General features: G+C 43.4%; 1 protein-coding gene across 1 annotated transcript in view; it reads right to left on the reverse strand.

Annotated features, from left to right (window-relative positions):
- The window catches only part of MAOB (monoamine oxidase B), a 111079-nt gene extending 97789 nt beyond the window's left edge, over positions 1–13290 (reverse strand). The window contains exon 1 of the mRNA XM_058535685.1: positions 13143–13290. Coding sequence (XP_058391668.1) covers positions 13143–13188 — 46 coding nt within the window. The 5' untranslated portion in view covers positions 13189–13290. The remainder of the gene's footprint in view (positions 1–13142) is intronic.
- Positions 13291–13494: the final 204 nt, after the last annotated feature.

The raw sequence follows: 13494 nt of genomic DNA on the forward strand, positions 1-13494 counted from the left end.
TTATTGTCTGCCTAGATTAGGGTTCATGGCAAGCAGCCTCTGAGACAGATTGGCATGTACAAGCTTTATCAGGGTTCAACATGTGTAAAGAAGTAAGGGAAGCAATATTGGGTAGAGGGAGGAGTTGAACTGGGATGCAGTCACAACAGAGGCCTCAGTCAATCCTACAGGGAACTCCAGAGCTGAGATGGCCCTTCAGAGCTGTCCTGAATTGAGGCAAGGGGGCCAGGCCTCTATCCCCTACACCTGTTGCAGGGTGGCCCCAGGGAAGGGACATGCCCTTGGGTGAGTCAGCTCCCCTCGGTCAAGGGCAACTTCCAGAGAGGGACTCGGCTGTGAACCAGCAGCAGTCAATACTCTCAGCAAGTGGAGGAATAACTGTCCTAAAGGAGGCTTGAGCAGCCCACTACAGTATCCACTACACTCCCATTTTAAGGCCAACAGTAAGAAGAACAAAACTGAAATGTCAATGTCCTGTCTATATTAGAGCATAGCTTTAACTTTCAACCACTTAAAGCTATATTTTAAGGAAGAATATTTCAATTGGCCAATTATCTCTCCAATAAATCCTACCACCAAATCCTCTTTCAGTTACTATGAGGCCCTGAGGCGAAGCTGCCATCCTCCTCTCCTCTGTGTCATCTGAACCAGATGAAGTTGTCTTTCTCAGCACCCACCACCCCACAGAGCATTCACCTGTATGTAGCTGTATGTGCCTCCCCCTGCTTGCTATACCCCTCAAAGATGGAAACATGTATTACCCATCTGTGTATCCCCACACCTAGCCCTACGCTTGGTAAACACGACACTCGATAAGGGTTTATTGAATGAATGAATGAATCAACAAATGAGCAAACTTGACTTCCTTTTCTCCCCTGCAGAAACAAGATAGGGAAACACAATTGATGAAATAAGGATAACTCATTTGAGTGTATGCATTTATGTGTGCTTATCATCAGTGCTTAACAAGCGCTGTTTGATTTTCACTAACTGGCATAGCATGAAAGGGCTATTCTGAAACAGTCAACTGTATCTTACAGGACTCCTAAATAAACTAAAATCTATCCTAGGTTTTGAACACAAACTAGAGAGGAAATTAAAATGTAAAACATGAAACAGCTGTTTGATCAGCTGTTACAATAGACTGGACAAAGGCTATATTCATTTCTTATCTAGATGCATAAAAATAATTCATAGAAAATGGTTTGTTACAGGGCTATTTTCTTTTCTTTTCTGCACTGAAACACAACAGAATTATCTAATTAATGATGCCAAACTTCTAGAAGCACAGGATAAATGGTATTCAAAAAATTTAAATGTAGTATCAAAAAATATACGTTCCTAGTAAATAATGGTAGGCAAAAAGCATTAAATGTAAAAACCAGCTTGCTGCATGTTGTAAAGAGCAAAATTTATCTGCCACAACTGAAATTTTACAAAACTGAAGATATTTGTAATTTCTAGTACCTACAATTTCATTAAATTACAACTAAGAACCAGTGAAGAACCATGGTTTTCTCTGTATTGTGCCAGAGTGGGGAAAAATATTGCTTTCCTAATGAAGTAACTAAGAAGCCCATTATTAAAATTCTACCATAAAGTAAATTCGTGAAACTTTCTTGGGATGACAATTTTGCAATAATTATTAAATGCCTTCAAAGGATTCCCAACATTTATTTCTAGGAATTTCCCAAAGAAATAATCAGAATTATGCACAATGGTTTAGGTATAAGGATATTCACAATAGCTTTAAAATAGCAGAAATTTGAAAATAACACAAATGTTTAGCAATAGGAGATTGGTCAAATAAACTGAATACAATCATATGAAGTAATATAAAGTTATCAAGATCGTATGCAAGAACAGCATTTAAGACGGTGAAATATTCATAATATGTTATTATTTATTTTATTTTAAAAGAGCTACCAATTATTTATTTTAAAAGAGCTACCAATGAGTATGGTAAATATGATAGATGGTTTGCAAAAAGAAAATATAGGTGGCAATAGTAATAGTGGTTAGGTTTTTGTGGGGTTCAATTACACATGATTTTCATTTTCTTTTCCCCTTTTCTGTAATTTACAGATTTTCACAATATGTATTATTTCTGCAATTCACATTACTAGAAAATGTTCCCACCTCACTAAAAACATTCCTTAAACTGTAAATCACCATGAAGGAATGTGACTTTGAAGCCAGGTACCTGAGGGTTACTATAGATATTCAATAAGAACATGATTGCCTTTTGACCTTGTTCCTAAAACAGACATAGATGAATCTTGTCAATGTGCTGTTTTGTTGTTTAACTTGAGGGGTGACTTGGGTGTCGGGTCTCGGGTCTCGAGGATTTGTGGGTTTGTTTTGCAGAAGAAAGAGAATGCCTTCAGGGAGGTTGTGATCACCAGATGGCCGGCCCCCAGCAGCCTTTGCAGATTGCCCAGGGGCTTATCAGGAGTGACCCCTTTGTTTCTCTGAAGCTCCTCAGCTCTATAAAACCCCCCTGCTTTTTGCTCTGGTTAAGGTGGATTTGAGTGAACCCTGCTCCCACCTTCTTGTCTTGGTCAACTGGAATGGGGCCTTTCTCCATCTCCAAGTACCGATGTCTCAGTGTCTGGCTTGCTGCGCATCAGGCACACAAACTTGAGATTAAGAGGTTCGGTATCAATTTCACCTTTCATTTATATCAGTGGCCTTTCTTCTTAAAGTTTTTTGAGATAAATTTGGTTATTAATTAATTTGGTTATTAATTCTTCACTTTATGCTAAGTTATCTGAAAAAGAGGCCCTGTTGCATAACAAAAGCTCTTCCAAATTGCTTGTTGCTTTAATGTAGAAAACTGGAAAATAATCCAAAGAAATGAGATATAATTAAAAACACATAATTATAAGGACACAATTTAAGAAAGAAACACAATTTGGATCACAGGAATAAAATGTTGCTCTGTCTCCAAAAGATGAAGTCAGGAATCCAAATTCAATATAAAAGAATCATTGGAAATGTTTGGGAAGTAAACCAACAGGGAGGATGATTTAGGCTAGAAGTAGAGCAGATAAATCTAAGGAGGACACCTTTATCAGTGTGCAATTCTGATAAGTGTTGATGATGATGATGAGGCCAGAATGAAAAATGGCCTAGGTAAGAGCTGACTAACATAAGACCAAGAGCTTAAACTTTCAACATCAAGTGGAAATTAACCAGGATATGACAGTTAAGATGCCATTAAATGGAGACTACGGTAACATGACTAACATTTGAAAGGTCAGATCTACCCAAAGATGCTTTCTGATTGCACCCTCTTTCTCACACAACAGGTTTCAATGACAACTTTTATATAACAAATAGGATGAACTATGCACTTTGTGTTTTAAATTGCCCAAGATGTATATCTGTCATTTAGTAAGCTGAGTCACAGCCCTTGGGGAGAAAATCTCTTTGATTTTATAAAAAAAGAAAAATCTAAATACAGTCAAGTCCTTCAATTCCAATTATAAAACTTCAGAGGGAAAATACTAATTATTTTTTTGTGATACTCCCTTTCTGGGTAGGCTCTCAGCAAAATAGAAGAAAGTAAAGTGTACCTTTGAAGACCTCCTTCCCATTCTTGCCTCCCTTCTCCTCCTTTCTCTTGCACCCTGCATGGGATAACCCAATTCATTTAATCAGCTGATCATCTCTCAACCTGTTCCTGAATTTCTACCCAGCTCTTGGGTTCCCTGGCTCTAGGGTTGCCCTCTTCACCTATCAGCACACAATTGCCCACCTTATCTTTACAGCATGAATTCAGTGGCTCCCTATTTCCAAACACAGAAAAACCTAACTGCTCATTTTGCTTTTCAATGTCCCATTGGTTGATCCTGCCCTCCTTCTACTAACTTTATTACCCATCTCTCCTCATCCTATTACTCTAGCCTTGCTGCACTTTTTACCTTCCTATACATAGAAATATCACCTGTTAACTGGAGCCTGAGGCCCTATGATTTATATTATTCCTCCCATCTTTAAAGCCTGTCTCTTCTTCTCTACCTACCCAAACCTTGACTGTTCTTCAGGACCTTCCAATTCCACTCCCTTAATGAGACCTTCTCCAACCCCTCGGGTCTTACAGTGATTTCTTCTATCTAATTTAGCCCTTGGGTCCCACAGTACAGAGCTCAATTATGTACTTTTAAGCATTCCTTTTTGCTTGTATGCGCTGGTCTTGTGTCTCCAGCTGCATTTTAAGTTTCCTGAAGGTAAGAACTTGGTCTTACTCTTTTTTTTTTTTTTTTTTTGCTGGGAAAGAGTCACCCTGAACTAACATCTGTTGCCAATCTTACTCTTTTTTTTTCTTTCTCCCCCATAGCCCCAGTACATTGTTTTATATTCTAGTTGTAGGTCCTTCTAGTTCTTCTATGTGAGCCACTGCCACAGCATGGCAACTGACAGATGAGTGGTGTGGCTCCGCGACTGGGAAGCGAACCCAGGCTGCTAAAGTGGAGCACGTTGAACTTTAACCATTAGGTCATCAGGGCTGGCTTGGTCTTACTCTTCTTCTGTACCTCTCTTCAGTAAATAAACACCTGCTGACTTTAGAACATTGCTTACTGGGACTTGGTTTTCTATAGTACCTTTGTTTACTGAGTTAACCAACGAGGCTGAGGATGGATCTAATTTTCTGAACGTGAAAGTAGAAACAATGCATTTGAAGTACTAGTGATTTTTACCTTCCACCCAGCACCATAGGTCAGGTTCTTGTTGCAATTGCACTTCCTCCTAAAGCTGAGGGTTCATCCCCCAGGGCAGTAATTTTATTCAAAAGAAGTGACTATGAGGCCTGGAGTCAGCCCTTTGGCCTCTCTTGGTCTGCTTTTCCTTGGACTGAAAACCAAGTGTTCTCACACTATTTAGGTAAAACTCTAAATACGCTTCCATCTTCACTCACCAATGATTCTCATAAAGCAAACATTTTTTTAGCTCAGAAAAAGTTTATGTGATTTGGATGTTCAAAGTCAGGAAAGAATTTTATGCCATTATTAAGGGAAATAATGACTTTTACACAGAGACATTACTAAAAAGCTAAGCCTAACAAACTTGGGGCCCTTGAATAATGGTAATGCTGCATGTTAAACCTGAGCAAATCTCCAAAGCATTGTTATGGGGATAAAAACACTTATTCTGAACATGGGCTCTCAATTTGGCTCATTTTTTGGACTTAAAGAGTATTCAAGGGGCCGGCCCCATGGCCTAGTGGTTAAATTCCATGTGCTCAACTTCGGCGGCCCAGGTTCAGTTCCCAGGCACGGACCTACACCACTCATCAGCAGCCATGCTCTGGCGGTGACCTACATACAAAATAGAGGAAGATTGGCAGAGATGTTAGCTCAGGGCGAATCTTCCTCAGCAAACAAATAAAAAAGAGTATTCAATCTTGTACATTTCCAGGATCCTCTCAGTTAAGTACTGCCTGTTGACTTGTAAAAATAGCAGAGCTAACATTTATTGAGCATTCTGGGAGTTAGCCCCAGGACCATCACTCCACTTTGTAAGTGAGGATCTGGAAGCTGAGGAAGCAGGTAACTAGCCCAAGCTACACTGTGAGAGACACAGGCAGGATTTGAACCCAATCCCTAGGCTCCCAGAGTCTTTGCATTTAACTTTTGCATTATCCCGCTTCCTCCAGGGAGTGATAGGTTAGCTCTATTCTTTCAATAGGTTTCTGCTTATGGAGCTTGCCTTCTCTGGGTCCAAAGCCTGAAAACAACCATGATCCTTACCAAGGGATTCTATCAATTTAATTCAATTTGTTGGGACTAGAGTGGGCTGGGTTCCTTGGTAAACACCAGAAATAGAGAGATAAATCATACAAAGGCCCTTACTATGAGCAGTCTATAGTCAGGTGAGGGTCCAAAGATGCTTAAACAGGTAATTTAAATTAAACATGGTAAATGAGATGTAGTAATAGAGATACCCATGGAGCTCTGCTAAGACTGTAAGTATAATGGCCATCAAATCCAAAGATGAAACTGAAGTTAGTGGTAGCTCTTACACGGGGTCACAGGCAACTGTATACATTTCATTTGTCCCAGGTGCTGACACCTGCCATTATACTATGACTTTGTCACATGTAATAATTTAACATTCACTAATTTTAAATATTATTTAAACTGTAGAAGTTCTAATTCAATGTACATCAGTCAAGTGCATATGCGTATACAGTTTGAATCTTCACAGGAATAAAGAAATGTACTAACATAGAATTTGATGATAACATACTAGTTGTCATTAATGATATCTAGAGAAATAATGCTTGACACTGAAACATTATATGGACTTCACTATGTCAATGGAGCATTGAAATGCTCCTGAGGTCCAGAATGCTAGAGAAGTAAATTAGAAACTAAATTATCTCTTCACGTTCATAGGATAAATTTGACCCAGAGGCCACCTGCGTATTTATTGTCAAAAATGCAGGAATCAGGGGCCGGCCCCGTGGCTTAGTGGTTAAGTGAGCACATTCTGCTACTGGCGGCCCGGGTCGGATCCTGGGAGCACACGACGCACCGCTTGTCCAGCCATGCTGAGGCGGCGTCCTATACACAGCAACTAGAAGGATGTGCAACTATGACATAACTGTCTACTGGGGCTTTGGGGAGAAAAAGGGAAAAAAGGAGGAGGATTGGCAATAGATGTTAGCTCAGGGCCGGTCTTCCTCAGCAAAAAGAGGAGGATTGGCATGGATGTTAGCTCAGGGCTGATCTTCCTCACAAAAAAAAAAAATACAGGAATCATTAAAACAGTTGCTTTCAGTTATAAGCTGTAGTATTTTAGAACAAACTTTGATCACACACATATCAGTTGCACAAGGTAACCACTTTACTAAAATCCTCTCATTGCATGTGTCTTTGTAGCCATGTGAATGTGAACAAATCATATCAAACGAATTCTCAGTTATTGTTACAGAGGAAATGGCTGCTCCGATAATGAGCAAAGGTTAAGAAACTGGAACTAGCTTCCCCCGTAATGATATTTTCACTGGGAGCAGAAGACATTAAACATGGAAACGAATGCTAAATTGAGTAACAGTGAGGTGATCCTAATATTAACATCTGTCAGGCACCAAATGAATTAGAAGTCTTCATATACAAATGTGTTCTACATTGTTTAGAGTATCTTACATATTTATCTCTTAAATATATATTAAAAATTAATTAGAGTTTAAGCTTTTTCTTTAAATTGAGCTGCTGGCTCTCTTGCATCATCTGAGTTAGTAAATCATATACAAGCCAAGAAAGTAGGGCTGGGAAGCAGCATCCCCGTTACAGGATAATATTGTGTGTGTGTGCATGTGTGTGTGTGCGTGTTAGTACATGTATATATACAGTCACTAGTCACTTCCTCAGCCCAAAGTTTGGCAGTAGAGTCAGCTGACACATTGGCACTTCAGATCCACTAGTGGTTAGTGACCATTTTGTCAGCCTGATTAACACTGGCAGGCTCGCCAGATGCCAACCCTCATTCCAAGCACTTTACATACATTTTCTCTTTCAATCCTCTCCACCACTTTTTGAAGTAGATACCATTATTATCCCTATTTTCCAGATAAGAAAACTAAAGCACAGAAAGGTTACCAATTTTGCTTAAGCTGGCACAGCTAGTTAGCGGTGGAACCAGGGTAGATGCCATGATCTTAACCTCTATGCTCTACCACTGCCCTTGTATGACAGGGAGCTTAGACCTCAACACCCAGCCAGAGGAGAAGGAAATTGTTGCCATTGATAATGGCTGAGCCAAGCCTTAAACGTGCCCTGGTGACTTCTGAGGATATAGAAAGACCTAGAAATTGTGCTCTGGTGGCACCTGGCTCTGCCCACACAGTTCACCAAGCCCGCCCCTCCCACCAATGTGTCCCAGGTATTAGAATCAAGCAGAAAAAACAGGACTTTGTCATTCTAAACCCTCACAGAATTGCTGTGAGAAATCAAGCTCCTGACACTTTGCCCAGAATGTAGGCAGCACTCAATATGCTAGCTCTTTTTATTATTTATTATTATTAAGTAATGTTATTAAATAAATATTATAATTTATTATTAATACATTTTTGATTTATTATAATTAAGACAGGAGTCATGTGGCTGAAATGAGGACCAGGTCAGAATCGGAATAACAGCCAGGCTCCAATATGTCTCCTGATGAGGAACACGGTGGGTCCCAGAACCAGGGTGAGCCTGAGCTCCTCAGGCCCCTCGCAGGAGGGCATAAAGGGATGGGGTGGGGCAGGACGAGGCTGGAACCAGGCAGGTCCAACCTTGCATCCTGTTGCCACCTTATAAAAGCCTCACAGCAAGAAAAATAATTGGTTGGTGAAGAGGAAAAAGTGATGACACAGAAATACCTGCTTCTGCTCCCATATATTGAAAAACCCTAGAGGTTAAATAAGAATATATTTTCCAAAGGTACAAGCTGAAGCCATAATGACCACTGTGTACAGTCCTTCATGTGCATTCTTTCTAATCCTAGCAAACCGCCCCCCCACGCCATAAAGGCATTAGGAGTCTCATTTTACAGATGAGGCAGCTGAAGAACAGAGAGGTGATGGAACTTTTAATAGGTTAAGTGTAGGAAATGGGATACATAATGAGTCTGTTTGATGTTAAAGCATACATTGTTTTAATTTGTCATACTGCCTCTATATCCTCTTCTCAACTGGGATGTACCAATTTCCAAGCACTTCTATACAATTATTATTTAGAACATTCAGGTGGGTTACAGGAGTCCAGGGAAGTTCTCCATCTTTCTTCATCAAAGGTGAGGAGGACGCTTTGCTATTAACACACAGGCCACATCTGCCTACCGCGTCCCTCAACTCATGATCCTTTATGGGTCATCTCTGACGCCCCCTGCCCAGGCCTGTCCCACCAGCCTGCAGTTCACTCTCCTAACCACACAGATCACCTGCCAGGTGTTGGTTACAATTTGGAAGACTGGTTCCCACTCTTTCAGGATGTCAGCCAATGGCCTGCCACCCTCAGATGGTCGAATATCCTCTCTCAAGCCTGGTAAAAACTTTCTCCTTTCTGCTTGGAGTTTCCCTTTTTCAGCTTTTATTTTGAAGATTGAGCAAGAGCCATTCCAGAACTGCAAAAGATAGTTTCCATGGTTGCATCAGCCCAAACACTAAAACTGAGAAGCAATGTGCTGCTGTCCAGCTCCACGTGGGAAATGCCATTACCCTGCCAAGTCTCCAGAGATGACCTGCTCCTTGGGTGAAAGAGATTTCAATAGATATGCATTTATATACCACACACATTTCTAAAAAGCTATTCTACAGCTGCCTTAGAATTTTTCAAACATTAAAAAAGAAAGTTATATATTAACCCACTATAGACCTGATACATCTGTTTATCCCAAAGAGAGCGATTAAAATTTGCTGACAGCTTTAAAAACTATCAGAGAATTACCAGAATGTCCCAAGTTCAATAATTAACAAAGTTTAAAAACCAAAATCAAATTCAGACACGTTTAAACATAAATCATTGTGTCAGTCACCTACTAATTCTAGAATTCTGATTTTACTACTTTTCCCATTCTCAATGTGATTTGGCATGAAATGCAAAAGGGTTGGTAGTATATGGATGTGAATTTCAGATCCAATCGATTGCTACTTTGTTGGTGTAAAGTTAAAGTTCATTAATCCAACACATTTATTGAGTGCTAACTGGGCCAGGGAGACCTCTAGAGCTGGGGGTTGGGAGTTCTCTAGGGAGGAAAAGAGACACCTCCTCAGGCTCCAGAGGCTTACAGCCTAGTGGAGGAGAAAGATATTGAATGAGCAATTACACTAATAAGTGAACAATTAAAAATGCATGGAAAAGAACAAGGTGGCAGAGGAGAGTTAAGCATCTAATCCAATTTGGGGGGATTCGGGAAGGCAGCCCTGAGAAACAACACCTGAGCTAAGATCTGAGCTTTACTAAGTGTTTTTCAGTTTCTCAGTTTCCTCACCTGTCTCATCAAACTACGGAGAATGACTGAAATATCTTCCTCCTTGTGGAGAAGGTAAGTACCTTCTCTTCCAGTTCTGGCCTGGACGTCCTCTCCTCTCTACACTCTTGGTTTGGGTCATTTCATTTACTTCAGTGGCTTTAAATAAAACTTCTCTGTCGCACACATCTGTAAGCCCAACTTCTTCCCTGCATTTCCAACTGCTAGACATCTCTCCCTGGATGTCCTCCCGGCTCCTCCAACTGTAGATGCCCCATCTTTCCCCCAGCCTTGCTCTTCCTCTCCTTCGCATCCCTCTCTTTGCTAACACCATCACCATATTCCTGTCACTTGACACATGTCGGTCTGTGAATGAAAAATCTTCAGTGGCCACTCATTGACCACAGAGGAACTAAACCTTTTGAGGATAACATACAAGGCTCCCCACAATTCATCCCAACTGACCTTTGTAACTAGGTCTCCCACCAGACCCCCAACTCTCCACACCGAAGTTCTTAAGGTTACCTAAGCACACTACTGTGTTTTTTCACATATTTGTGATTTTATATAAGCTGTTCTTTAGCTTAAAATACTTTCTTCATCTAGCCTCCTGGTGAATTCATATTCATCCTTTAAGACCTAACTTCAAATGTCACCTCCTCTGTGAAGTCTGCCCAGATTTTCTCAGGCAGTGACTGACATTCTCTCCAATCACCTTCTCTAGAACATTGTGCATGCACTACTAAAGCATCTATCACAGTTCATTAGTATTAATTGTTCATGACTCTGCCTCCCACATCAGCTTGTGAGTGCCCCAGGGACAACAGCCCTGTATAATTCATCTTTTATTCCCTTTGGGATAGGATGTGGGACAGGAAGTAAATGTTCACTGAATAAATGAATAATGAATTAATGTGGGGCCAGCCCCATGGCTTAGTGGTTAAGTGCGCATGCTCCGCTGCTGGCGGCCTGGGTTCGGATCCTGGGCACATACCGACTCACTGCTTCTCCGGCCATGCTGAGGCCGCATACAGCAACTAGAAGGACGTGCAGCTATGACATACAACTATCTACTGGGGCTTTGGGGGAAAAAATAAATAAATAAATAATGAATTAATGAATGAATCACTCTTGTGGCACTTAACACTTTCTACCTTCTATTGTCTTTGTTTGGGTATCTCATCTCCCTTCCTGGATTGACAAATCTTCCAGGGCAAGAACAATGTGATCCATTTTTGCATTCCCTACCACAGTCTTCCCTAATGCCCATTGTTTGAATAAATGAGTAAAATTTTTGAGTAAACTGTCACACTTCGCAAAGCTATTTTCTCACACATTGTTTCACTTGCCCTTCACAATGACCCTGTAACCTAGCTATGACTAATTGATGTTATCCTCATGTAGCAGATAAGCAATTGAGTCAGGCCTTGGAACCCTGCTTGCTTGGTTTTTAGAACAATGCCTATTCCATGTAATATTCTTGAGAAAAGGCAGATCTACTCATCAGTCCCATGTTTTGAGAGTTTGGGGGTGAATGTAGAGGTTCACCATTGCTTGTAAAAATACCTAAACCCCTATCTACCCCTCCTGTATGAGTCTAACATGAATAATTTGAGTGAGCTTGAAGGTTTGGAGTATGAATCAGAAAGGGCAAAATAAAGAGGGAAAATAGAAGAATCTGAACCCATTGGACATACGTTGGGGAAGATAAGGACTTTGCGCGCCTGGAAGGAGAAACTTCAGCTTCCATAAAATGGGGTACTGTGCAAGGCAACATCAAAAGCACTTAGTAATATTTTCTAAAACACCTACGTAGATATGTTTTTAAGTCCAAGCTCCTCTCGGAGAGAAGATGTCAAAAATACTGAAAGAAAACTGAATCTCTATAGCCTCGGCCCCCCGCAGCACGTTGTTGTGCTTATGCATCTATGTGGCTGCAGCACCAGGCACAGAGCCCAGTGTGGGTGAGCTCAGGAGGGCCAGCGAGACAGAAGAGGTAGCCTGAGATCTGGCCCAAAGGTGAGGAGGGCTGGAGTGGAAGGAGCAGCACAGGACCAGGGTCAGCCCCCAACATCCAACGCCTTGGCTTCCTCACCAGGCACAGGAGAGTAGGAGCCTCTCTGCCCTGCCTGCCTCACAGGGAGCAAGGCTGATCCCTGCTCCTAAGATCTGGTTAGGGCAAGTCTTAGCCAACAGATCCATGAGTTTTGGAGATGTCTCAAGCAGCAGGAGGCCCTGAGTGTTTGGCCAAAGCACCCCCGGAAGTCTGTTAAACAGGCTGTTCTGAGAGTTTTGCTTATTCCCACTAACGCCATCCCATATGATCCACCTGACCCCCCTCAGAGGGTGGGTCCCCCCACTGACCCCATCCCTCCTGGCTTCTGTCTTTGGGGGCCCCTGCCGAGGGCAAAGCTCCCCCCGTGTCTGAGAGGGTAGTCTCTGTCCCTATCCCTGCCAAATATGGGCTAGGCCAGAGAGCCAAGTTTCTCCGCCCTAGCCCTCTGGGCAGCTTGGCCACCCTACGTTCCTTGTCGGGGGAGGGAGCAGGAGTGTGGGGGAGAGGATGGGAGAAAAGACATTTGCCAAGAAGGCCCTGCAGCCCCAGGTAGACCCATGACAATCACAGAACCACAAAGAATCAGGGACAGGAGGGTCTCCGGCAATCGATGGCCCCGGGGTCCAACTCCTTCTTTCTGAACCGCGAGCTGTTCAAGGTCGTTTTCCTGGTGCCAGGATAACAGTATGTTTGATGCATGCCAGCTCCAAGCGAGGGTGCGGAGGGTTCACGTCAGGCTGGAGCAAATGACACTCGCTTGGGGCAAATAACTGACCTTCGCGCCACCCCACCGTAGGAGTCTCTCGCCTGCCCACCCCCTTTCCCCTAGCTTGGAAAATTATAGCCAGCGCAGGCTTGGCAGCCTTCCGGGGGAAAAGTTCAAACTCTGGTCCCAGACCTTCAACAGATTTCCAGCCCCCGGCTTCTGTCCAAGGGCGCACCAAATCCTTCCCCCGAGAGAGGGTTCTGTGCACGGCGCTCGGGACCCGCTAGATCCTCGCCCTTGCACGGACAGTCCGGGGCTCCTAGGAGCAGCCCCCGCCCCCACGGCCTCCCCGCGCGCCTCCCCGGGAGGCCACCTGACCAAGCGCGGGCGGAGGAAGGAGGGCGCGCAGCCGCAACTGACCTGAGATTCCGCCCCCCACCACGACCACGTCGTATTTGCTGCTCATGGCGCTCGCCCTGCTCCGCGCCGCCCGGTGCCTGCTGCTCCGATCTGTGGGTCTCGGCCCCCGCCCGCCGCGCTGCCCCCGCGGACTAGTGCCTCCGCAGAGCAGCTATATTGCCCGCCCAGGACGCTTAGGCGTGGAGCCCCGCCCGCCCGCCGACGCGGAGGCCTAGTGGAGCGCTCGGCCACCGTCTCCGCCCGCTGCTCCGCCGCCCACAGCTGGGGAGGGCGGGCGCCTGGGCGGAGAGGTCACCTGGGGCTCCAAGAGTCCCTCCCCAGGGCCACCACCCCTGGGCTTTCTGCACAGTAT

Source organism: Diceros bicornis, chromosome X (assembly GCF_020826845.1).
Source record: "Diceros bicornis minor isolate mBicDic1 chromosome X, mDicBic1.mat.cur, whole genome shotgun sequence".
In the NCBI taxonomy this organism is placed as follows: Eukaryota; Metazoa; Chordata; class Mammalia; order Perissodactyla; family Rhinocerotidae; genus Diceros; species Diceros bicornis.